The sequence below is a fragment of the Glycine max genome, chromosome 18 (genome assembly GCF_000004515.6).
Source record: "Glycine max cultivar Williams 82 chromosome 18, Glycine_max_v4.0, whole genome shotgun sequence".
Classification (NCBI taxonomy): Eukaryota; Viridiplantae; Streptophyta; class Magnoliopsida; order Fabales; family Fabaceae; genus Glycine; species Glycine max.
In genome coordinates this window covers 1,235,190-1,262,989 of record NC_038254.2, presented here as the reverse complement: position 1 = coordinate 1,262,989, position 27,800 = coordinate 1,235,190, and the positions used below count along the sequence as shown (strand labels likewise).

General features: G+C 32.9%; 3 protein-coding genes across 5 annotated transcripts; all 3 read left to right on the top strand.

Annotated features, from left to right (window-relative positions):
* Positions 1-808: 808 nt before the first annotated feature.
* Positions 809-15,506, top strand: LOC100813765 (ABC transporter D family member 1). The gene is made up of 27 exons (XM_041012001.1): positions 809-1,021; positions 1,159-1,277; positions 2,419-2,558; positions 3,792-4,065; positions 4,848-5,072; positions 5,428-5,625; positions 5,785-6,239; positions 6,372-6,510; positions 6,598-6,676; positions 6,852-7,090; positions 7,198-7,502; positions 7,582-7,687; positions 7,776-7,934; positions 9,513-9,612; positions 9,681-9,789; positions 10,016-10,106; positions 11,772-11,896; positions 12,018-12,167; positions 12,263-12,335; positions 12,817-12,997; positions 13,077-13,235; positions 13,354-13,512; positions 13,608-13,844; positions 14,197-14,360; positions 14,494-14,546; positions 14,663-14,741; positions 15,043-15,506. The coding sequence occupies exons 3-27, from the start codon at positions 2,497-2,499 to the stop codon at positions 15,127-15,129; spliced, it is 4,008 nt and encodes a 1,335-aa protein (XP_040867935.1). The 5' UTR covers positions 809-1,021; positions 1,159-1,277; positions 2,419-2,496; the 3' UTR covers positions 15,130-15,506.
* A 2,771-nt stretch (positions 15,507-18,277) lies between these two features.
* On the top strand, positions 18,278-19,323 carry LOC100807677 (uncharacterized). Its single transcript, XM_003552023.4, has one exon. The coding sequence runs from the start codon at positions 18,527-18,529 to the stop codon at positions 19,118-19,120; it is 594 nt and encodes a 197-aa protein (XP_003552071.1). The 5' UTR covers positions 18,278-18,526; the 3' UTR covers positions 19,121-19,323.
* A 5,004-nt stretch (positions 19,324-24,327) lies between these two features.
* On the top strand, positions 24,328-27,689 carry LOC100804656 (uncharacterized). 3 transcript variants are annotated; one of them, XM_006601873.4, is made up of 6 exons: positions 24,328-24,568; positions 24,670-24,790; positions 24,859-24,932; positions 25,775-25,904; positions 26,045-26,359; positions 27,025-27,689. In XM_006601873.4, exons 2-6 carry the CDS (start codon positions 24,671-24,673, stop codon positions 27,295-27,297), a joined length of 912 nt encoding a protein of 303 aa, XP_006601936.1. In that variant the 5' UTR covers positions 24,328-24,568; position 24,670; the 3' UTR covers positions 27,298-27,689. The 3 variants fall into 3 exon arrangements, with proteins under 3 accessions (XP_006601936.1, XP_006601937.1, XP_003552066.1); XM_006601874.4 differs by having other exon boundaries at positions 24,351-24,552; XM_003552018.5 differs by having other exon boundaries at positions 24,465-24,790.
* Positions 27,690-27,800: the final 111 nt, after the last annotated feature.

Sequence of the window (27,800 nt, the reverse complement as noted above, 5' to 3'; positions counted from 1 at the left end):
ATTTATTTTTTAACTGCTTATCTATTTCAATAATCATTTTATCTTTATTTTTAAATTAAATTTTAATATTATTTTTAAAAAGTTATTAGTAGTCAAAATATTTTTTATCACAACATAAATCATTTATATTAAATCCAAAATATTTATTTTTTATGAGTTTTAATTGAATATAATTTATATTTTAAAAATTATTTATTTATTTTCAATAATAATCTTATCTTATTTATAAGAATAATGTATCAATGATTAGGTTATTTATGAGATATAAATAATTCATTTATAACTAATAATAAAAGAGTTAAATGAGTACATACTAATTATAATTCAATCATATATTATCCTTTAAATTATTTTAAATTAATTATTTTAAGACTCAACAAATTTATCATATAAGATGAACAATTGAATTTGTAATTGAATAATAATATATAACTTTTTACATAATATATAACCTTTTTTCTTATAATCAAATTAAATAAGTTATAAGAGAAGTATAAGCAACACATTATCTATCACACTCTTTCTAATACACTTTATCATTAATTAAAAGTGATTGAAAATTATAAAATTAAAAGAGAATTGTTAAATAACAAAATCTAAAAAAATATATAATTTTTAATAAATATTAGTCGTATGTTAGAAATATCCCTGTATCTGTTGTTTCTCGATCTCGATTCTTATCGATTTAATAGTTGAATTTTGTACAGTGACCATTACCATTAGCATTAAGATAGAGCAACATCTATTAAACAAAAGTTTTATACATACGTTGAACGTACACAAACACAATACGTCTGTATATTATTGTGGTATGCTATGATGATTGATGATTCCTATCCAAACCCGTTTCCACTGGAATGGACCCGACCCGATCACAGACCGTACCGCGGAAAGCAAATTCTTTCTCTTGCACTCTCACGCATATACATATCTTTCCAAATCCCTCGCCGTTTTTCCTCTTCAATCTCCGAATCTCCCAAAGCACGTGACTCACTCACTTCTTTCTCAACTAAATTCATAGGTATTGTTTCCAATCTCTCTCATATTTTGCTGAATTCACTGCTTCACACTCTTTCACCACGCGTCAATTTGTCGATTCTGCTTCGCTTGATGCTCTAATTGAGGTTTAATGGAATCACTGTAACAATGTCCTTGCAGATTCTGACCGTCGCTGAGCTCTAGTTTTCACAGCAATCTATAGTATAGAGAGAGGAGTTTGCTCTCTTACCATGCTTTGGACGCTGCTGGAGCATGGTTAATATTATCCACCTTTCAATGTTAGCCATCTCTGTCTCCTTTCCTTTATACTACTTCATGATTGTGTCAATGCTTTAATTTAATTCCCCTCTGTTTCTACGTGATTTATGCGTCGGGGTTAAGGTCTACAAGGTGCATTAATAAGTGCTGCAAAATCCTTTATTTGTTTTGCTACTTAGTTTCATGGACGCGTAGGGGGTACAGTATCAAAACAGAAACAATAAAGTTATTAAATCTTTGGAAATGTTTAAGGAAGGCACACTTTTTGAAGGAGTGAAGTAGTAGCAAACCAAACCACTTAGTGACAAGATGACTCAGGACCTGTTTGGGTAAGCTTATTTGGAAGGACTTCTAGGAGAAGAAAATAAGAAAAAAAATGGGACGAGCTCCTTCATAAGCTCAAATTAACTTATGCACAAGCTAATTTGTAATATTTTACATGGACTGACTTGTACTTGAGAAATGAGTGAATGTTTGTTATGTACCTATGAGTAACCATTAAGTACTAGTATTTGGTTCCATTCCGGGTTAGGCAACCATTTAAGAGGACCCATGTATCATAGGTTTACCACTTTGATAGGATAATCGGTTATTTCTACTGTTTGTTCCTTTAGTGGCATGATTGCTTTAAACTTAAAAATAAGTGGTGTTAAGGCATTGTTTGGGCGTATTATTAGTAGATTCAGATTGGCACAACGTGCTGAATATATAGCCATCAACTATTTTTTTACTTTTTCATTTTTTTTGAAAAACTGTTTAGAACATGTTATCCGCTCTGTGGCCAAGTTTTCACATTTGAGGATTTTGGATGCATGAACATACCCTAATTTATTTGTCTCTACCTTAAAGTCTATATAAATGTCAACTTGTCAAGAAAATAGTTCTTGCAACACTTGCCTTTCTATTTCTAGTTTCAAAGCTGTAAATATTCAATTAAACTTTTGATCAGTTGAGGTCATCATTTTGTGTAACCTTAGGGCATAATACTCCACAGTTTTTAGACCAAAACATTATGTTCACATTGTTTGATGTGTCTGTGGGATCCTCATTAATTTGAAGAGCATGGTGTGCCTTAAGCATGCTACTTTGCCCAAAGATTTATAATTCCTGCAATTCTGGCTGCTGATCTATTATTTCTGTATGGAATTCAATGTATGCTAGATTTTCTTGCTCCCAACAATAAGAGGAGCAGCCACAACAGATTTGTTTTTTTGGTAAGGCAGAGGTAGACCTACCACAATGTCTTCCCTTCAACTGTTGCAACTAACTCGGCATGGCCAGAGTTTTCTAGCTTCAAGGAGGTATTGATCTCTATATGTTTTTTCTGGGGATTCATAATTTCACATCTAGCATTGAATTTGACTAAAATTGTTTGCCTGCTGACCTAAATATCAAGTTTATAATTTTTTCAGCTATTCTGTTCATTATTCCTAGGCCAGTTTTGAAGAATACACTGTTCACATCTGATTGGATCCCCCCACCCCCAATTCTCATTATCCAAAAGGGAATATATAATGCTGAAAAACACAATTAGGGAATTTTGGCAGTACCCAACACTGATGTATGTTTCATATATATATAAAGAGATCAAATGAGATAATGCTTGAGCTATTTCAATTTGGCTGTACCCAACACTGATGTATGTTTCTTATATATATATAAAGAGATTGAATGAGATAATGGCTATACTATTTCAAAATGTCCATGCTGCAATATTGAGACTTCTCATGCTATTTTAGTTTAAACTATTAGAATCTGGTAATCTGTAATCCAACAATAATAAAGGCAATATACCATTTTGGTTTCAATTTTTTTGCTTGTTCTGCTTCTTTGACAGCGTATTATAACTGGTTTTATTTTACTTTTTCATTTTTTATTTAATCTTTATTCTCTTTCTTTTCTTCTTTTAACTTCTCATTTGTTAAAACTGATTGTTGTAACTAATAAATGTGGTTTCTATTTTGTATTCCTCTTCCTCTTTTTTCCAATATTTCCATATGATATCTTTATATTTGCCCAAAAAAAAATTCACATAAATTTTATATGATAACTCTTCCTCTCTCCGTACCATTAGAAATTGGACCCTGAAAACTTGCATTCATCAGGTATGATTTGCAATGTGAAATGTAAACTTTATTAGTACAAAATGTGTTCAGGAAGGAGACTAGAGTTATCTTGGCAGAAGCATTGGTACAAAATTTCATATTTGATCCTGAATTTCTTTCTCAATGATTAATAATTCCCCTTCTTTTTAATAACAATGCATGTTATGCTGTGTTGATTGACTTTGCATAAAATGTTGGATTATTCTTTTTGTCATCTTGATTTTAACATTTCCATTATACATTTATCTGGGAAGTGTTTTTTCTGCTTTGGTCATAGCTCTGTTTCCATGTATTAGCAATAGTATCCTTTTACTCATTGTACACCATACCTTGGTTGCTGACTGGTACTACGAAAATCTTTAGTCTGTTTAACTAATTTGCATGTATACTGTAGTATTGTTGATGCTTTCTACATGGGATTGATGACAGGAAAACTTTATTACTTGCATCTGGTATCTTAATTGCTGGTGGAACAGCTGCATATGTGCAATCAAGGTTTAGAGTTAATAATCACGATTTATTTGGCCATTGCAATGGGCACAGTAATGATAAAGAAGTTGCAGAGGAGGTTGTGAAGGATGTTAGTACTCCAAAAAATAAACAAAAGAAAGGGTTGAAGTCACTCCAAGTTCTAGCCGCAATTCTACTATCTGGAATGGGCAAATTTGGTGCAAGTGATCTTTTAGGTTTAGTTGCGATAGCGGTAAGTCTGTTTTGTTGTGGATGATTATGCTTCATGCATGTCTTCGCTTTTTCGAAATGAGCTGTTATTTATTATTTAATATATTCCACATCTAGTATTCTCATCATGGTTTTTAACTCCATCTATTATCTTTAAATTTATCGAATCTAGTCCTGAGTTATTAGTGCCCACCACATGTAAATGTACTCACTATTCAGATGAAAGACATCAATAAAAATCAACTAGTTTGTTGACTTGTTTTTTGGGCCAAATGTGAAGTTTGCTATTATGCACACCTTGAATGGACAGATATGATTCAGATTCTCCTGCTGCAAGCCTGCAACTCAACTCAGGATTAACAGGACTCTTATGTGTTGTGTGTAAATTATATACTGGGTTTTCATATTAGGTGCACTGGGAACTGTGATTGAAAATCTCTGTGTTGTTTTCCTTTTCTTATATTGGATTTGAATTTGGAGTGGAGTGTTTCATAAAAGTGTTAAGTGTGGATTGGAAAATTAAAAAAACAATTATTTGCATATTGAAAGAAGATAGTACAGAATGGGAAGAGTTATAATTTTGAAATATCAAAATAGGCCTCATTAAGTGAGGATAAAGAAATTGAGGGGAAAAATAAATATGGAACATTTTTATTTGTATGCGAAAACCATGAGACCGGTCTGTTTTGTATAAAAAAAAGATGAATATCAAAATCTGTAAGACCAAGAAATATATTGGTTGAGAACCTTCTCTCCCTAGAAATAAATAACATAAATGGCTTTTACATTTCCCTGTATTTGCAGGTGCTGCGAACTGCTTTGAGCAACAGGCTAGCTAAAGTGCAAGGCTTCCTATTTCGTGCTGCTTTTCTTCGACGTGTACCATTGTTTCTTCGGCTAATTTCAGAAAATATTCTTTTGTGCTTCCTTTTGTCAACCATTCATTCTACGTCAAAGTATATAACAGGGACTTTGAGTTTACATTTCAGAAAAATATTGACAAAGCTTATCCATTCCCACTATTTTGAGGTATAAATTGCATGCCATTTGTCTTTTTAGATTGTCTGCGTTGAACTATTGATCATTTTATATATTCCTTGTTCCTACCGTCTTTAAGTATTTAGTTGTCAACTTTTATACTTCCAGATGCGTATGGCTTATCCACATCTTCTTTCATTAAGTGAAAGTTAATTGAGAAAGTTTTTTGACAAACTGTTTGCTTCTCAAAGTAGAAAAACTAGCCTGTTTCCAGTAGATTCTTTAAAATTCCAAATATACAATGCCCACTCAGCCACTCTCATATGAGAAAAGCCTAAAGACTGTATTATAACCCTATGTAGTTCTTGCAATGGCTTAATGTATATATCTTTCATTTTGCTTTCAGAACATGGTGTATTACAAAATATCGCATGTTGATGGTCGGATAACTAATCCAGAGCAAAGAATTGCCAGTGATGTGCCAAGGTTCTGTTCGGAGTTGAGTGAAATTGTACAGGATGATCTAACAGCAGTTACTGATGGACTTTTATACACTTGGCGGTTGTGTTCATATGCTAGCCCAAAATATGTCGTCTGGATATTGGTATCTGTGTAATTGAACTATAATGTTTTATAAATTTCTGATTAGCAGCTTATATTTGCAATTTTTTGAGTTTCTGCTGATGTCTGGAAGCTGTTAGAAGTTAGATCTGATGTTAGAATCGGTGCTTATCTTCTCAATCTACTGTTATAACCTTTTCAGGCATATGTACTTGGAGCTGGTGCTGCAATCAGAAACTTCTCTCCTTCATTTGGAAAACTTATGTCTAAAGAGCAGCAATTGGAAGGAGAGTATCGACAGCTTCACGCACGATTAAGGACTCACTCAGAAAGCATAGCATTCTATGGTGGAGAGAGGAAAGAAGAAGCTCATATTCAACAGAAGTTTAAAACCTTGGTTAGGCACATGTATAATGTGCTACATGACCATTGGTGGTTTGGCATGATTCAGGACTTATTATTGAAGTACCTTGGTGCTACTGTTGCTGTTATTTTGATCATTGAACCTTTCTTTTCTGGTCATCTAAGGCCCGATAGTTCAACTTTAGGGCGTGCAGAGATGTTAAGCAATCTTAGATATCATACTAGTGTCATAATTTCCTTATTTCAGTCTCTAGGAACTCTTTCTATCAGTGCAAGACGGCTCAATCGCCTCAGGTCTGTTAGATCTTTCATTTTTTCCATTTTTAGAAGTTGATATTTGAGGCTTCCATTGCACCTTATATGCAATTCCTTTGTAAGATTCATTTTGTCTGCCTACATGTTCTGACCTATCTGTATGTATTACAGTGGGTATGCTGATCGCATTTATGAATTAATGGCCGTATCAAGGGAGCTAAGCTTGGTGAATGAGAAATCTTCCCTGCAAAGAAATGCAAGTAGAAATTGCATACGTGAAGCTAACTACATTGAATTTGATGGTGTCAAGGTAAGTCAAGTCTGCTCAACTATCTATTAGCCTTGACTTCATGTTGTGTTTTTCATGTTTTATTAGTGACGGTGTACCCAAATTTAGGTTGTAACACCCACTGGTAATGTCTTGGTGGATGATCTGACTCTTAGGGTTGAATCAGGATCTAATCTTTTAATTACAGGTAGCTATCTGAACTCTCTTTTTAGTGGCCGATTTTTATTTATTTTTCAGGGGGCTTGAGTCAGCATTGAAAGTTGATGTTATTTACTTTCTATTTCTTTGTTGTAAGAGTCATTGTTAAACTGATTTTTGTTGGTTGATTGTTTGACATGTTATTGGCGCTTCTTTGGCTGAAGGTCCAAATGGCAGTGGAAAAAGCTCCCTTTTCCGGGTTCTAGGTGGTCTTTGGCCATTGATATCTGGACATATAGTGAAACCTGGAATTGGCTCTGATCTTAATAAGGAGATTTTCTATGTGCCGCAAAGGCCATACACTGCTGTAGGAACACTTCGAGATCAGTTGATTTATCCTCTTACTGAAGATCAAGAGATTGAACTTCTCACAGATCGTGGGATGGTGGAGCTGTTAAAAAATGTAAAGTTCACATCTAATCCCATGTGTTTTTTAATTTCACACAAATATGTATCAGCTTATTGATAATTTTGTTGATGTTATGGAACTTGGATGTATATGTATCCAAGGTTGACCTTGAATACCTGTTGGACCGTTACCCACCTGAAAAGGAGGTAAACTGGGGTGATGAACTGTCATTGGGTGAACAACAGAGATTGGGCATGGCAAGACTTTTCTATCATAAGCCTAAATTTGCAATTCTAGATGAGTGCACAAGTGCTGTCACTACCGATATGGAAGAACGGTTTTGTGCTAAAGTTAGGGCCATGGGAACATCATGCATTACCATATCACATCGTCCAGCATTGGTTGCATTCCATGATGTGGTTTTATCCTTAGATGGTGAAGGAGGATGGAGTGTTCATTATAAAAGGTTGGAACTTTACTGTGCTGTTTAACATTATTTTACTTTGGAGTTATGTTATTGTTTGAGATTAAGATTTAAACTCCAGGGAGGGCTCTTCTACTGAAATGGGGATTGATACGATGAAGGCATCAGAAAAAAAACGACAGAGTGATGCAAAGGCAGTTCAACGTGCATTTTCCATGAGCAAAAAGGTTTAGATATATTCTGATTTGGTTCCTGTTGCCTTCATTGTTCTTTATTTTACATTGAGTTTGAAGATTTTCTCAACTTTTCCCCTAGGATTCTGCATTCTCAAGTCCAAAGGCACAGTCATATTTTGCGGAGGTGATATCATCATCTCCATCTATCAATCATACAATTTCACCATCTGCTGTTCCCCAACTCCATGGTAATACAAGGGTATTGCCATTGAGAGCAGCTGCCATGTGTAAAGTATTGGTGAGTGCCTTCTATAAACATGCTCTCTTAAGGCTTTTACTTGTGTGTGTGTAGTAGTGGTAGTAGTAGTGTACTGTATATTTGCTCAACTTCAATCAGCGATTAATTCTAAATGCTTTTTGAGTTTATTTATGAAAGCTTTAGGTATTGCTTTTTTGCTGTGGTGATTATAACCCCTAACATTTGTAAAGACATTTCTTAAATCAAACAAACATAAGAATTATAATTCTAAACCAACATAAGAATTAGATGAAGCTATGAGGGGAGGTTACTGATTACATAAAGGTTTGAGTATAAAGAAAGGATCAATAGTAGTGGTAGCAGTGATGAGGGTGTTTGTGGGGCAAGGGGGTGGCGGTTATGGTAGTGATGGTAGCGGTGGCGGTCAATTGAATGGTGATTGGGCTGGTGACAACAATGCCGGTGATGATGGTGGAAAGTAGTGACTGCAGAGGCAGTGGTGGTAATGAAGGTGGCATTTAGTGGTTTGGCAGCAGTGGCCGGTAGTTGGTAGAGGTGGTAATGACAACTGTGGTGGCTGTGATGGCAGATTGCGGCAAAAACAAGGAAAACATTTACGTAATGTGGGGGTGATTAGGAATTGTTATTTAGAGGGTAGGGGTTAGGAACTGAGAAAGGTTAATTTTAATTGTATTGTAATTCCATGGAATTGGACTTTGGAATTATGATTCCAACTCGACAAACATTATAATTAAAATTCCAAGATTCAATTACATACCAAATTCCTTGAACCAAACAAACACTAATTGTCTCTTTTTTTTAAAGCCCTCTCGTGAAGTTGCACATTCCCCCCAAATAAGTTAAACCTGACAGGAAACCAGATCGTATGAGTCTTGGACATCAGCCAAATATGGGGAAGCCATTGAAAGTGAAAACCTGAAGGCCCAAACACCCAGGGCTACCTCAGTCTAATCCTCATCCTAGGAGGAGGGAAAAAGAAAAGGGGAGGGTAGATAGATACGGAGAGAGGAAGTGATAGAGTCTGTTATATAGGAAATAAAGGAATATTGTAGGGCATGCTGAGTTTTTATTTTGAGACTGGAGTCTAGAGAATTTTCTGCGACTTGGGAGCTTATTGCTCTCTTATTTTACTTGTATTTCCTTCTTTTGCATACAATAAGACAGATTTACACATATTGGTAGGATTTCTATCACCAGACATGCATGTCTCTAACAAGCCCTTCATGTCCTTGAATGTAGATGATGCATACACCAACACTGATGTTGGAATTAGTGTAATCATTAAAAAATGGGCATGTTACACAAATTGAACATTAAGCCATTAGGTGAAGACCCGTGAATAATTTTTATGATCTCTAACAAATCACAGTAAGACCAATTTAAACTAGAGTACGAGACCATATGTTATAACATCTTTCCTTTTAAGCATGTCTTTAAGTGATGCATTTGAAATCACACAACTCTAATAGAATGAAATGAATGCATATACATGGCTGTTTGTGCATTATCTCCTTGATGACTTACTATGACCCAAACTTCGAGTGGTCTACTATATATTTCAGGCTCATTTTTCTTATAGGGACCGCTTCCTTTCAGGTACCCACTGTACTTGATAAACAAGGTGCACAATTGCTTGCTGTCGCTTTTCTTGTTGTTTCAAGAACATGGGTCTCAGATCGTATTGCATCACTAAATGGTATTTTCTCATCTTTTGACCATTCATTTATTCTGTGAATCCATGCTAGATGAAAATTTATGTTTCAGGTACCACTGTGAAGTTTGTTTTGGAGCAGGATAAAGCTTCCTTTATTCGGTTAATTGGTTTAAGTGTTCTTCAAAGTGCTGCATCTTCTTTCATTGCTCCTTCTATAAGGTAATTAGTGCAACTCCATCGGGGACCTTAGTTTCTTCTATCTTTCACCATTGACTGGTTTACACGTGGTTGCAGGTGAAATTTTTTATTATATCTCAAAGATGTTTATATCATTGTTTAAAGCATTGAAACCCGAGGGGGGTGGGGGTGGGGGGGGGGGGGGGGGGGGGTAAACTTGCTGACCTTTCAAATAGCAAATTTGAGTAAATTATGTACTGTTCTTCAGGCACTTGACAGCCAGGCTGGCCCTGGGGTGGCGGATTCGTTTGACGCAACATCTACTAAAAAACTACTTAAGAAACAATGCATTCTACAAGGTAATTGAATATGAATTGTTCACATATTCTTTTCCTTCCCCATTTTTTTCAACATTGTAAGCCTGTTCTGTATTTTTGCTTCAATGATTAGTTATTTGCTAAATCATGATTGACTACATTATTTTGTGCTATTTTACATTGAAATTTTTCTTGAAATAATTTGTTTTTCAGTTAATTATAGCTATGGTTGTTATACACATTTTCCCCTTCAAATTTAACTAAGTTTTCAACTTGGTTCCTTGACTGCTCAGTATTATTCCACATCCCTATAAGCTGTAACTTTTTAATTTATACCATTATTTTCTTCTCCCACTGTAGATGGTAATATTCAAGGAAAAGTTTGATGCTCAAATGTTAGTAATATGTTATGCTTTGCATGACTTCTGTTAATCACACCAAGGGGCAATTGGGTATGTGAAATCTGAAATTTCCATTCTGAGCCAAGGGAATAACAATCACTGGAAACTGGAAAGCAGGGATTTTGTGTTTTTGTCTTAGGAATATAAATTAGTATCCATGGGAGTTGATGAATGCTGTTTTTGGTTATACATCAACTTGCTGAGGAATTTGTTACTCTCCAAAACTACCCTTGAGTGTAGGATCTTGATAATTTGTTATATTTATATTTTTACTATGTCATCCTTGTCACACACAAATAATAAAAATGAAAAATACTTTAAATGGAGTGAAATGCCAAACTTCATTCAATAAGAAACTACCAATACAAATAAGGGCATTTGAAAGAGATGGATGATTTTAAAGGAAATGTTATCATTTACGTTTTGCCAGAGAAATACAGAGTACAGTTGCTTTGGGGTTCTTTTAGAGGCAAGAGCATGCATGGGACATTGATGCCATTGCTGGGTGGGGGTGGGGTAGGGTAGGTAGATATCGGTGAGGAGAGGATGGAATATTAATTTTATGTTCTATTTTACTCTGTTCCTATGGGAATATTAGATGCTCATGCCCTTAGGCAGGAATCTTATTCTAACAAACTGGGAAAACTACCTTACCCAGCATTAATTTTCTCGCTTAAATTACATTTTAGTACTTGTAATATACAGCCTTATTGGTTTTAGTCCCTAAAAAAATTCTTAATAGAAATTTTTTGCTGTTGCTGTTGGTCATCATTTGACTTTGGTCCCTATAATATTTGGTCCATGTTGAATGGTCCCTCTATTATGTTTGATTATATTGATTTTAGCCCTTAAAATATGAATTTAATCAACATATTTGCAAGGATCAAAATCAATACAGTCAACATATTACAGTGACTAATTTAACATAAACCAAATATTACAGGGACTGCAGTCAAACAACACGAAACTAAAAAAAAATCCTATTTTTCTAGGATTAAAACTGATAAGATTTTTTTGTAAAGATTAAAACCAAAAGGTATATATTATGGGAACTAAAAGTTATCTAAGCCTATAATTTTAGATCACAGATATCAGAACTTCCCTAAGGTCCATCTGCAAGAATCCTAAAAGCTGCCACATATAAAATAATAGTCCCTACGCATGAGTTTGAGATTAACATTGAGTCATTGACTAGGTTTAGCTTTTAGGGATAAAAAGTATGACTTATTCTCTGTCATTTCGCTCTGACTCTTCAGGCAGATGTCTCTGACTTGGTTTAAATTTTTTGCATGCATATTTTTTGTAGGTCTTTCACATGGCAAACAAAAATATTGACGCAGATCAGAGGATAACTCACGACTTGGAGAAGTTAACAGCGGACTTGTCTGGATTGGTAACCGGAATGGTAAAGCCATCTGTGGATATTTTGTGGTGAGTACCTCATAATTGAGCTGTTATATTTTACTACTAGTGTGCATTTTACTAGCACTTGGACATGTTTGATGCTTGTTCTTTCCTTCTATTGATTTTGCTAACTGTTGTTTTTGTCAAGGTTCACATGGAGAATGAAGCTATTAACAGGTCAGAGGGGGGTTGCCATACTCTATGCTTACATGTTACTTGGTCTGGGATTTTTAAGAACTGTTACTCCTGATTTTGGCGATTTGATAAGCCAAGAACAACAACTTGAAGGAACCTTTAGGTAAATCCATTATAGTTTCCGCTGTCCTATCATGGCTCTAAACAAATAGTGCTGTTGTAATGGTTCTGACCTTTTCAACTTTATGCTTCTTCTAGGTTCATGCATGAAAGACTCTGTACTCATGCTGAATCTGTTGCTTTCTTTGGAGGTGGAGCTCGAGAAAAAGCTGTGAGCATCCCATCTGTATTTAATATCTTTTCTTTAAGGGTGTGCTTATTTTAGAATGTGCAAACTTTAGAATGAAAATTACTTCACACTTGCTTGGCACAATCTAAATGTGGAATGATTGACATTTGACTGTATAGGGCAACTTATTTGCACTTTAACCCTTAAATTTTGGATATACCATAACATGACTCTACCAGGCAGCGATGAGTGAAAACCAAAATCATTCCATTCCATTGTGTTTTCACTCTCCTCTTAACTCTTCATCTTTTCATTTACTGCTTCCTTGAACAAGCTAACCCTAAATGCCCAACTTTTGCACGAGTTTGTGTTTTAAAATTTTAGTTGATGTAAGGCTTTAGTACAGGGCATGTGATTATGTTCCGGGTTTGAAAGGAAAATATGCCTCATTTATTTTTATTTACCTTAGTGTTTTGCATTGAATATTACATGCTGTAAATTTTACTACCTTAACTTTGTGCAGATGGTTGAATCAAGATTCAGAGAGCTTCTCTCCCACTCTAAATACCTTTTAAAAAAGAAGTGGCTGTTTGGTATACTGGATGATTTTATCACAAAGCAACTCCCTCATAATGTGACTTGGTTGCTGAGCTTATTATATGCTATGGAACATAAGGGAGACCGTGCTTCAATAAGTACTCAGGGTAGGATTGTTGGACTGTTCTCAGTTACTCTCTTTATTTCCTCTTGCCCCCCACTGACATATGCTGTACTATCTTACAGGTGAGCTAGCACATGCATTGAGGTTCTTAGCATCTGTCGTTTCTCAAAGCTTTTTAGCTTTTGGCGACATTCTTGAATTGCACAGAAAGTTTGTAGAGCTTTCTGGTGGTATTAATCGGATCTTTGAGCTTGAAGAGCTTCTGGATGCAGCACAGTCTGGTACTTCATTATTAGATTAGCATAGTATCAAATAATATCTTGCTATTTCTACATCAAAATTCTTAATAATAATCCGTCTGTCAGTCACCATGTATTAACCATATCTTCAATGATACAGGGGACTCCATCAATAGTAGTATTACATCTCCAATATGGGGTTATCATGGTAAAGATGCTATTTCCTTTTCTAAGGTTGATATTGTAACCCCTACCCAGAAGATGTTGGCCAGGGAGTTGACATGTGACATTGAGCTTGGTAAAAGCCTGCTTGTTACTGGTTCGTATAGTTGTTATTTTATTATTATACTTTATTTTTTAGAAGAGGGAATTTTCTTTGATTAGAATTTAAATCTTTTGTGTCATATTTAAAAGGTCCAAATGGAAGTGGAAAAAGTTCCATTTTCCGAGTTCTTAGAGGACTTTGGCCAATTGCAAGTGGAAGACTCTCTAGACCATCTGAGGATGTGGATCAAGAGGCTGGATCAGGTTGTGGCATCTTCTATGTTCCTCAGCGGCCTTACACATGCTTGGGAACATTGCGGGATCAAATTATATACCCATTGTCTCGTGAAGAGGCACAGTTTCGAGCACTGAAGATGCATGGAAAAGGTATCTGGGTACAAAGATGATGCTACTTGACTATGCATTAGCAACAGCTGTTCATTTGACTAAACTAATTTTTAAAATGATGCTACCTGCTTTGCTTCTGATTGATCACTACTAACTGAGAGAATAAATTCACTTCTGAGCTGTCATACAATTGTGATAATTCATGAAATAATTTGGATGTTAGTCATGTTGGCAGCATTAAAGATGTCTTCTTTCTTTAAATTTATTTTTGAAAAATTTCTCTGTTCAGTTTCCTTTTGTGAAACAATAACTTCGTGTTCTTTTTTAATCATTTTAAAGGGTTGATTTTTTCCCCATTTTAGTGCTGATCTTTGTAATCTTGCTATTTCAGGTGAAAAACATCCTGACCCTAGAAAAATGTTGGACACACACTTGCAAGTTATCCTAGAGAATGTTCGGTTGAATTATCTTCTAGAAAGAGACAACAATGGCTGGGATGCAAATCTAAACTGGGAAGACATTCTCTCTCTTGGAGAACAGCAGAGATTAGGCATGGTATGTAAATCTAATCTATATTATTTTTAAAATGGGTTTGTTAAATTTGTTGAATATTAGGTATAGGAAGACATTAGAATATGTTTATGATATTCTTCTATTTGGATTTTAACATTTACCTTGTGTTCTTAAGGCACGCTTGTTCTTCCATAAGCCTAAATTTGGTATCCTGGACGAGTGTACCAAGTATGTATGAATCTATGATTACTTATGCCTTTTTTTCTCTCACTTGGAATTGTTTGCTTCTTTTTTTTTTTGGTTAACCTTGTTTTTAACTGTCTTGAAAAAAATATTGATGGCAGTGCCACTAGCGTTGATGTTGAAGAACACCTATATGGGCTAGCGAACAAAATGGGGATCACTGTTGTTACTTCCTCACAAGTAAGAATCTATTATTACTGAAAAAAATTAAAATTTTATCATGGTAAATTGGAGAAATAAGAGCAGTTCACTAGTAAGTTATTCCTTGTTTCTCACTACAATTGGGATTTGGTAAGCATTTTGAACTTGCTTCGTTTGGTAAGAGATTCCGTATGAGATTATGCAGTACATTCCTTATCTGCACAAATCTATTTAATTTTTATATAGTTCTATCTTAACCATTTAACTTCTCCAAACTGAAAATGCATAATAACCATCCACATTCCATCAAACTAATTTGCCTTTGCTCCTGTCCTCTCAGCGTCCTGCTTTAATACCATTTCATTCCATGGAATTGCGTCTGATTGATGGTGAGGGTAATTGGGAACTTCGTTCGATCAAGCAATGACTTTCGCACCTGCAGATTCTCATTGTTACTATTTGAGATGTTGCTGAGTCTTCGAACATACAGAATGATTGCAAGCAGATATTAGGCTTGCCATGATGGTCATTCCTTTATATTTTTTTTTCTTCTTTTTTCTTTTTTCATTTTGGGTTTACCATATTCTCCAAGCTTGCTCCGTCGACTTGTGGGGACAAACAAACAAAAACAGCATCGATAGCCAAAATGATTGATAGTAAGTTGGAGTGCACAACCTTTTCATGATCTCTGCAGTATATAATCAATTATGTACAGGGTTTTCGCTTCTATTATTAGTTACTTAGATATTTATTCACATTTTGTAACAATTGGATGTAATTATTAATGTTATTTTATCAATAAAACGGCACGAAACAGGAGTAGCTTTTAGAGATTATTTTACTCCCTTCATAATTCTATGCATCTTTGTACGCTTTAGTTTCTATGTTGTCCATTACTCCCGTGCCAGCTGAAATGCTTTGGTATTCTGTCATGCTCGTGGACCTGGGAAACTTTCACATAAAAAATAATCAAGAATCAATTTTAGGAAATTCATTCAAATTACTGTGATTGTAAAATTTTGGTGAAAGAACTGTCTGTAGTAGAACCTCAGGATTCTATCTTTTAATATTGATCAGCATTTGTAGAAATCTTACAATCCATAAGCACGATTACAGAATTACAATTTGATCTGATTATCCAAGGATTAGAAAGCATCACTTTCATCAACAAGGTGTAGCACACATTGCAGATGACTAAATTATTTAAGCATACGGAAGAGTTTGATTTTCTGACCGTGCTTATGAAAAAGACTTTATTGGACAAAATAAAATTTATTTCCATGGTTTTAAGAGTTAATTTCATGACTTTTGAATATGAAAATACTTTATTTTTGACAAATAAAAACAAGTCACTTTCTTACCGGGAATTACACTCTCCTTCAGCTCCTATAAGTCTTCTTAACTAACTTTTCTCCAATGGTTTGAGTTCATCCAATGTCACTAAAGTATAAGCTTATTGGTAAAGAAATAAGTTTGTATCTTGCAAGAGTATAGTAAGATGTGTGATAAATGAGTCCATTTGCAAACTCATAATCACTTTACGATTGAGATGAACGATTGCGCACCTGGAATATTTAATTGATTTAATTCAGCTTTTTGTAACTTTTCAGGTTTGTAACTACGTTCTATTTGACATATATGGACAACTAAACCAATCGCGATGCGAAGATAGTGCGTACATACTCATTCTTTGCAAGGGAAATATTACAGTCAACTAAAAGTTTACAACTCCTCCCCAAGGCAGTTGCACCCATTCTTTTGTCATCAATTCAATAGCCAAATTGTTTGAAGTAAAAAAAGAAAAGGCGTGGCTGAAGTTTTTCCCAGTTGTCACTTGTCTAAATGGGCACAAGTATCATATGAACTGTATGATCCCATGTTGAAAAATTTATTCTAAATTAAAATAATTTTAAGTAATTGTTGCATTGTGTCAAAATTTTATACAGAATTTACTATTAATTTACTTTTAAAATAAAACTTCCACTTTACTTTATTATTAAGTTTAACTATAATCAATTTTATATAACTAATTTCATTCAAAACCATTTGATAAACGCTCACCCAAAATCAACTTTAATGATTTGATGTATACTGTTGTATAATTTCAGCTTGTTATATTTAATCAATTGGATAATGATCATGCTTATTGAGGTTCCTTTTATGACGGTGTTTGATGCCAGCAACTCAGCAACATTGTTTAAGCCTCCCTTTAGAACACTTACCTGTTTGAATTGTAACCCAACATTATTGCAAATTGAATTATAACCCAATACTCTTGCAAGTTGAATTATCCGAACTAGTGGCCTAATTAGTGCCCGACAAACAAGTAAAATATCTGTTTTCGAACTATATCCTGTTATTAGGTTAACTGTTTCAATTCTATTTATAATTTATATGTGGCTTATATTAGTATAATATTGGAATTTGAAAACAGTAGTCGAAATTTTAGCTATATGAACCAAAATTTTATTTATTTTGTTTCAGGTTAGCCAAGACTATCATGGGACATATCGATCTAGTACTAAGGTCATCTTCGGCCAAACTTAAAGGCCTCCAATGATTCTAGATATCTCGGCAGATCATCTTATCACCAAGTCAAATAAATGTAAGTTGGAGCAATAATTTTATAATTTTGGAAAAGCATGCTTTAAGGATCAGGCCTTTTTAGGAGACTATTCTAAAACAAGTATGTTATAAACAAGTTTCCTTGAGAATAAAAATTTCTTGACCAAATTAAGTGATATAATATAAAATAATTATTAAATTAAAATGATAAAATATTGGTAATAGAACTTAAAAGAAAATTAAATAAAAATTACTTCTAAAAGTTTATTTTTCATACACATCCAATGTAAATTTTTTTACACTCTTCAAAATAAAAAATCATCTTATTATTTATTTTTAAAGTAATTATTGTAAAGTCAACAAACTAATCAAATTGATAACATGCATTTAAATGACAATGTTAAAAAAATTATACTATCAATGCGTATAAATTAAATTAAAAATCATTACCTTGAGTTTCTTAATAATAATGGGATAATATGCATTAAAAATAATGATAAAATGAAACTAACGTTGTAATGAAACAATAGGAAACAGTATATTTTCGTACATTTTTCGACTAGTGGGGGAATTTTGCACTGTTTTATAGTTTTAGCTTGTTACATCTAGTCAATTGGATAAAGATCATGCTTATTAATTGATGATGTTCCTTTTTGGACGACGGTTGAAGCCAGCAACTCAGCAAGCATTTTGAAGTCTCACTTTAATAAGAACACTAGCAATTTATTTTATTTCTAATCTTTTCCACCTTGGGGTCCCTGTATAAGACTGCAACTTGGCTGTTGAATTCTAACCCAATACAACTGCAGTTGCATGGAAAGAGCCATATATATGGAGAATCTAGACTTTCGAGATTCTGAAGGGACTTTGTTTAATAAAGTAAAATCTTTGGCACAATCTCGAGTGCATGGTTTATGATCTTAGTCGGCCTTATAATATTCCTAAATCACAACTGAGAAATATTGGCCAGTTATAAATTGTATAATAATATATCTAAAAGGGTTTAAGGATAAGAGCAGGATCCTGGAAATCACTTCTAACTTTATATATTTTCCAATATATAAAATACACACATATGTACACTATATATAAATCATAAATCGTCCATGTCCAAAATACATTGAAAACAACTCAAACTCAAGCAAGCCTCTCTCGTATACTCTTAGCTTTTATTCCTTCTCTCTCTCTCTCTCTTTTCTTGCTAAAACACCTAACTAAGAGAAGATATAGCCATATATATACTCTCCATTAACTTCTTAATGGATCATTCCCATAAACTTCCTTCCTTTAGTTGTGAACTTAGAATAATACAAGCCCAAAACGTTGAGTCCATAAAGTCCACAAAAAACCTATTTACCAGGTTATATCTTCCAGCAGGAAGCAACAAAAGAATTCAACTCAACACCAAAAAAGTTTCCTCCAATACCAAATATGTTCCCTTTTGGAACGAGTCCTTCAACTTAAATTGTTCATGTCCCCAAGAATTCTTGGAAGGTCTAAAGAAGGAAAGCCTTGTGGTGGAGCTAAGGCAAAGCAAGATTTGGGGGTCACATGTGGTGGGAAAGGGTGAGATTCCTTGGAAGGCAATTTTTGAATCACCAAACATGGAGTTCAAGGAATGGGTGAAGATGGATTTGGTGAGTGGAATTGATTGTGAAGATGTTATGTTCAAGGCACCACAAGTACAAGTGGAGATTAAAATACAAGTGGAGAAAGAGAATAATAATAGGAGAAAGAGATTGAACAATAGGTGGGACGAGTGTGGATGCAAACAAGGGCATGATCAACATGCATGGTGCAGTGCTGAAGATTATGATATATTTGCTTTGGGAGCAGTTTTGGAGGCTTTTTGATTTACACGAGAGCAAGCAATTGATGCACTAACATTAGCTCGTTAATTAATTAATTATATGATTCGATCGAGTTGCTTTTGTCTGTTTCATTAAAATATATTAATTTGCGAGTCATGAGCATTGATTTTTTAAATTTTTTTTTTAATGTTGTAATTGTATGTGGTCCTGATGGTTTCTTTTAATAATAGTAGACTTTGTCACAATTAATGTTAAATCTCCCTGCTGGCAAAGCTTGTCTGTGTATGCAGAAGATTTTCCTAGCTACATAATATATTACCCGTGATAAATATAAAATAGAAAATTAAAGGAAACTATTTCGAAAAATTGACAAACAGGAATAAAGTTATGTATGATGGATACTTTAATTATCAAGAGAAAAATATAAAAAAAAAAATCCTGTTTCCGATCCCCAAATTAATTTCAAAATGTACATGTCTTCATCTTCAATGAGAAATGTCTTTTTTTTTCTTCTTCTTATGCAGACCATCGATCGTATTCGGAATAAGTAAAAATATGAATATTATGAGTCACAACAATATTCTTTTTAATTATTTAATATAATTATATATTTATAATTTGAACTTGAAACTACCTATTAAATTAAAATAATTTTATAACAATTCATCAACGTATTGAAAGTGAACAAACCAATTACATACGTGTATATATATTTATTGTGAGAAAGGGAAATTTAAGAAAACATATGCATCAAGAAAATGATTGTTAGCTACACTTGTAGGTCATCTGTCTTTCGGTACTATGGAAAGATAAAATGGCAATTTTTTTCTTTGTGCTGATTAAAAGATAAAATGACATGTATCAAGCTCTATCGATCATCATAAGAAAGGAACAACTAAGCTACCTCATTTATTTATATATGCTACCATTTATTGTTGATGCAGGGTCAAGCCTCAAATATCACAATTAACAGCGGATAATTGACTTGTACCTTTCTCTGTATGTATGCATGCATGATACATCCACTTTAGAAGGTTCCTGTCACATATGAAGCATAGCCCTCAGCACAACTTTAAAATGAATCATTCATAACATTGGCTTGCATTACCAAACTTGACCTTCGTATTTATTTATATTTTGATTTGAACACAAAATTGAGATTTTTCTTTGAATGTTTTTTATCAGTCAATGTGATATAATTATAAGACAATTATCATACAGGGATCCCGATACAACATTAAGACTTTAAACCCAAAAAAAAATTACTTCCGGATCTTGCTATTGATGTGCTAGAACATCGTAACGAAACAAACTTTTATGAGCAACGCTAATTTCACCCACTATTATGTGCATATATATATATATATATATATATATTTGGAATTGTGTTTGGTGATTCAAAATTATTATTTTGTAATATGAATTAATATGACTTTTGGTAGTTGAAAATGTGTTTCGTCTTACATTAAATAATTATTTCGAATTCTAAATTGATTTTGAATTGAAATATCTATACTTTAACTTTTGTATTATCGAGTAAAAAATTTAAACTAAATTTTACTATTATTTTTTTTAAAATAAAAGTATTTCAACATAAATAGCTTTCCTTCAAAATCAGTATATATATATATATATATATATATATATATATATATATATATATATATATATTCTTGAAAACACACCCTATATAAAATGCCTAGGGTGTTAGAGTATCCATTCATTGCCAACTTTATTTGGTTAATATAAATTACAAACCTCAACTGAAGATATTACTGCGTACAACTTTTCTTTCCTTTTTCTTTTTTGTTAGAGGAGGAGAGAGATTGTTTTGAAAATTAAAATGTATTGTTAAGTCCCTTTTGTTTCTTCATTAGAGATTGAGATTGAGTGGAATAGCATGTTCTGCCCATTAAAGGACATGTGTCAAACGCAACGAATGAGCGAGTTTCACGGTGTCCAAAAACTTACTCAACGTTAGCTACATGTTTGGATTATATGATTCGAGTTGGTTTTTGTGTTTTCATTGTAGTATTTCTTTTAAGCTTTGATTAACTAGCTTAGTTAGGATATTAGTTAAAAAATTAAAAAAAAATAAAATATTTATTGTATAAATTATAAGAAAATGTAAAAAAAAAATTATGAACAGTATAATTTTTTACCTTTTGATAAAAAATATTTATATTTTAAGTTTCTTAATTAATATTTTTAGAACATTAGTTAATATTTATCTTTTTCTTCAATATTAGTATAACTGTGTCAGCATTTAATGTTACATCTCCATGTGGGCAAAACTTGTTGGTATTTGTCGTGTTTTTTTTTTTTTTTTAAGGCAAGGTATAATAGAGAGCAAGACTCTACAAGAGGTACAACTTCAAATATACAATCAAAAAGTGCTTGTTCACTATACAAAGTAGTGTGGCATCATACATCCCAAAAAGTAATTCGTAGAAACATCTAACTATGTAAATACAAATAAAGCAAGGGGTTAATGCACCATAAGAGAAGAAAATCACTGATTTGTTCTTGTACAAGAACCATTGCCATGAGGTGAACTTAATGTCTTCCAAGAGTTTTGCCCCATCAAAAAGTCTTTTCCAAAAAGTAATACTATTCCTTATTTTTCATATGCACCAACATGTGGCAAATGGTTCCATCTGCGGCATTTCCTTCCACGAATAAGCAAACCAAATTGGTCATATATATAAGTAATTAATCTCCTGGTGAGGGAGTACAATATCTACACCCAACCATTTAAATATCCGGTACCAAATCTGAATAGTCTCATAGCACGTGAAAAATAAGTCTTGAGTGGTTTCTTTTCTCATATAACAAAAATAACAAGAAACTTCTAAATTTTGAACCTGAACAAGCCTTTTATGGAGTTTTTCGCAGAAAGGTAGTCTATCTAGTAATAATCTCCATGAAAATACAAGTACCATGGAAGACGTTTGGCGTTCCCAGAACTTGGTTTGAGTTTTGGGTGTTTGTCATGTGTACTGTATGCTGAAGATTTTTCAGAGATAAACAGAATAAAAAAAAAAGTTATTGCGAAAACTTGACAAGAAGGACTAATACACGATGATTATTTTAATTATCAAATAGAAATAAATTTTAATGGTCACAACAATAATAGACAGTATCCTCTAAAAAAACAATATTAATAATAGACAGTAAAAAAAAATTATATAATAATTCATGCATATGAAAAATAATCTACCCGTTCTACCTAATAGATAGGATTATATTATTTTAGTAGAAGTGAACAAATGCATAAAACATCATCAAATATTTTATCTATCTTTTATTATTGTAAATCTTTATATGTTGAAAATTATCACTTTCTAAATTCAAAATTTTGATAATAATTTAATACGAATAGTCTTATGTGTATGATAATTTTATATGTAGGGTTGAAAAAAAAACCAAACTTTAGAATTTTATACACATTTACACACAAATTTAATTTCAAGATTAGAGTATATTTACTTAATTTAAAAGAGTAATTTTGATTGGACGGATATCAATACAATTAGAATTTTTTTCAAGACACACTATATATATAGTGGGAGATTAATTAAAGTAGATTGTAAGATTGAATGGATTTTAATAAAGCTCTTTCATACTAACTTATAAATGTAGATAAAGCTTTTGTCTTATATATAGAAAAAATCATATAAAATAAAGAAAATTTAAAAATTTGGAGGGTGTATGACCATCCTTAGAACTAATTAATGTAGTTCCGCCCCTTAATTTAACCTTTTGATATAGTATTTTTTTAATAGGTATTACTTCTTTTTGTTAGTATTTATTTTAATACCTTGATTTTAAAAACAAAGTAAAACTATAGATGCCAGAATATTTAGTAAAACTTATTTTTTTAAGATTAATTAATATAGTATTTTTAATTTGTCTTCATCTAAAATTATTAGTTTTGGTGATTTAAATAATTAAAAATCATTAAGGCAATAGAGAGATAAGATAGTAAGAATAATAGATAGCTAATTGAAGATTTTTCTTTGGATAATTGGTTTTACGAAAATGCAACTAATATAAAATCTATAATTGATTATTATTATTATTATTATTATTATTATTATTTTGATAATAAATTTTATTTTAAAGTAAAATTAAAAAAAACTCAAAAATGTATCACAACAAATTAAAATTTATCACTTTAAAATTAAAAAAAATGCTATAAACGTTTTTTTAGGTGATTAGGACCTTTAGACAATCTCCTCATTGGTTGAAGGAGAATCACAAGCCAACACACACACACACAAATATATATATATATATATATATATTTGAGATGAAAGAAAACATATTGAAAATGAAGTGAACATAATTATATTTTTTATTGTCAGAAAGAGAAAATTAAGAATACTCAGAATTATCGTTAGCTACTATATAATATATATTGGTAGGTAAACTTTCTGCAATATGGAAAGATAAAATGACATGTATCAAGCTCTATCATCGTAAGAAGTAATTAAACAGCTACTGATAGTACCACTTATTGTTGATGCGATCAAGTATCATTATTAAAAGTGGATGACATGTAGCTTCTCTATATGTATGCATGATTCATCCACTTTTAGAACCTTTCCTATCATATGAACCATAACCCTCAGAACAATATTTAAATGAAACTTGGCTTACGTTACCAAACTTGAACTTTTACATTTATTTATATTTTGAAGTGAACACGACATTAAGATTTTGAACCCAGAAAAATGAGATTGGCCTTGCTGTTATAGAACATCGTAACGAAACAAATTTTTAGGAACACTCACCTGTATTTTAGATTCCCGTTGGATAATTCAAAATTATGTTAAAATATTGATTAACGTGATTTTAAATAGATGTCCACATATTTAAAAATTAGATCTATTTTTTTTAAAGGAAAATTAGATCTAAAACTAATTATGAGAAAATAATTTTAAATAACTTTTACCTTGAGTATAAAAAATATACTAAATTCTACTGATATCTTATTTTTAAAATAAAAACATCAAACATAACCTATCTCACTTCAAAATAAATTTTAATTATATTTATTTTTATAATTAATTTCATTCAAAATAAATTAACAAACACTCTCACGTACATATCCTAGTATGTGAACCATTAATTAGACATAAATAATTAATATATTAAAATTAAAATTAAATCGTTCAAATATTATAAAAAAATAATTCTTGAACTAGAGAATAAGAAGACAAAAAATACACCTCCTTTATACAAGTGTCACAAAGATGAAAAAATGCTTAGGGTGTTGGGTTTCCATTCGTTGACAACTTTAATTGGTTAATTTGAATCACAAATCTCAACTGAAGATATTAGTATTAAAATTGTTAAGTTCCTTTTGTTTGAATAGTAAGAGAGTGAGATAACACGTTCTAATAAATTGCATTGGCCATCAAAGGACATGAGTGAAGCTCAAGCATAACGACGAAGGAGCGAGTTTCACAGTAGTGTCCAAACTCAGTACAAAACCTTTTTCAAATCTTTAGATTATTTAAACACATTTTCAATTCAATTCAAATACTATCTCCCACTCATTCACTCACTTTGACATTCACATTCAGAATGCAGAGAGGCACGCCAGTGAGAAAGCCACACACCAACACCTCCGATCTCCTCACTTGGTCGGAAACTCCTCCGCCAGAATCCGCCGCCACCGTCGCCTCCGCCACCCGCTCTGGCCAGGTTAGCATTGAAACAAACACTCTTTCATTCATTTCTCTCTTTTAACTCACACTGCATTCACATCGCAGCCTTCCGATAGAATCAGCAAGGTTCTCCATGGCGGCCAGCTCACCGACGAAGAAGCTCAGACGCTAGCCAAGAGGTACGATACAACATTCATTTCTTACTTACTCTCTGTTAGATTCACAACTCAGATCAGATCTACTAGTGCTTTTCTTTTCTCGATTTCTTCGATCTGATTTAACTTGTTTCTTTTCTTCCATCGATCTGTTTTTTTTTTTTTTTTTTAATTTGTAATTTCGGTAAACTCGTTAGTTTCTTCGGCGTCTTCTGAGAGGTGATGCTTATTTGCTTGAGAGAAATGTGATGTTCAGTATCTAGCTCGTTTTAATTTATTTAGTTATTTTAAATTTGTGCTTGAGCTTGAAATGGAATGCTTCTTTCGTACCTTAAGCCTGATTAATTGATTGTGGTAATCTTATTAGTGGTTCCACTTTTTTGTTGTTAGCCTATGTTTATGCGTGATTTGGTGCGTTAATTAACCTTTAATTAGGCTTTGTTTGGATAATTTTCTTCTTAAGCACATATAAAGAAAACAAAAGGTGAGCTTAACAAAAAAAAAGAAGTTAAAATGTACTCAACTTTTCTTATAAACTAAAATCATCTTATGCAGCTTATCTTTCAGAGAAGTTACATGAAAGAGTTTCTATAAAAAAGTTAAGTATATAAGTTGATTTTAGCTTATATGAAAAGTTTAGTTCATTTTACCTTGTTATTTCTTCTCCTATGAGTGTATATAGAGAAGTTTATTCAAACAGGACCTTAATAGAAAGTGGTTTTCATATACATGTGCTGCAGTGTGTATTTCTTCAGGACCTACTCTTTATTTTATGATTAATTAGGGCTAGGAGATGTTGCATTCATACCAATTTACTTTTTTAAATAAAAAAATGTTGAACATATCCTTCCATTTTTCACTCTCAGCAAACCATGCTCAGGGTATAAAATGAAAGAAATGACTGGAAGTGGTATATTTTCTGCCAATGGGGAAGATTCTGCATCAGAAGCCAATTCTGCAAATTTGAATAACAGAACAAGCATACGCATGTGTCAGGTATACTAACAGATAATTTTATGCAAGTATTTCAGTATGTGACTGTATGAGTATTTCATGAAGGTAAAATCAAACTCCATTCTAACAACGATGTTCTTGTTTTGATTTGTTTTCCTCCCTGTGGTTGCATTGCATCTCAGCAAGCGATGAATGGAATTAGTCAGATATCATTCAGCACCGACGAAAGCATTTCTCCTAAAAAGCCTACCTCAATACCTGAGGTAGCAAAGCAGCGTGAACTGAGTGGAACTATGCAAAGTGATTCGGACACAAAGAGTAAGAAGCAAATATCAAATGCCAAGACCAAGGAGCTCAGTGGAAATGACATATTTGGCCCTCCTCCTGAAATCCTGCCCCGTTCAGTTGCGGCTGCACGCACTTTGGAATCAAAGGAAAGTAAAGACATGGGAGAGCCTCTTCCCAGAAATCTGCGAACATCAGTGAAAGTTTCAAATGTAAGTATCTTCCAGGCATGAAATAATCGTCATATATATGATTGGCTAAAGAATTGTTTGTTACTGTATAATCCCTTCTTATAAAATGGTTATCAATGTGGACTGAACTAAGCTTCTGTGCTAATTGTGGGACTGTAATATCTACATGGTTCTTCATGGTGATGAATTTTGACCTTTGAGGGTTCACCAATGATTAACTTGTACTTTCATGTAATGCAAAATTCAGAAGTAGATCAGTTCTGACCTTTTATTTTGGCAAGAATTTTATTTAAGATATAACTCAAAGGATGTACTAAAAGATAATCATAATACAATTGCATCTCTTGAGGAATACCAAATTATTTGGATGGATTTATTAAAATTTTATTCCATAATTTTTTTTCTTTTCCGAAATATAAGCCTGATTTGATGCTAAACCGCACATGCATGATTGAAAAAGGCCAGCAGTTTGTCTCATTGTCTTTAAAGTTTCCATAATAGTATTATTCTTTTTAAAATTTGTTTCCCGAAATAAGTTTTTGTTTTTGCTTTTACAATAAAGTCAATAATGGCAAAATCTTTTGTAAAACAAGATTCCCGTTCGTTCCTTTTTATGTTTTTCAACTTAGTTCATGTCCTTTTTGATCTCGGCTTTCATTTTAACCTTGCTTTTCTTATATTTGTAGCCTGCAGGTGGCCAAAGTAATATCTTATTTGGTGAAGCACCAGTTGAGAAGACGGCAAAGAAGATACATAACCAGAAGTTTGCGGAGCTGACAGGCAATAATATTTTCCAAGGAGATGTTCCTCCAGGCTCAGCAGAGAAGCCTCTGAGCAGGGCTAAGCTCAGAGAAATGACTGGCAGTGACATATTTGCTGATGGAAAGGCAGAAATCAAAGACCCTGTGCGAGGTGCCCGGAAACCCCCTGGTGGAGAGAGCAGCATTGCCTTGGTTTAAGTTAATTTTAACTTACAAAAATACTAGCAATATATTCTCTAATATATTTTTTCTGACATACTTTCTATTGATAGAAATTCGCGTGAGTCTTACTAAAAATGTGAGTCTCATCCACAAACAAGTGAAACTCACATGAATTTCAGTCAATGAAAGAAAGCAGATAAAAAAATGTATTGAAAAATGTGTTGTTAGCATTCTTCTTTAACTTATCCCCCTTTGACTTAGGCATTCTATAAATTCGTCTGAACTTCCATGTTTTTCAGTAGAAGGGTCAGTGTGTTCGATTATCAGCATTGTAGGTTTCAACTTTCAATGAGCGTGGCATAATCTTACTTTACATTTGAATGATGAAACATGAAATCGGCCCCTCTTGGACGAGGATTTTGTGTTCATTTATCCCTATTCGTACCGCTGCTAAAAATGTTACGAAAACTACAATTGTGTCATGTTTTGTTGAGTAGTTAAGAAGGGTGGGATTAGGCGATTATGTGATCTGATTACGA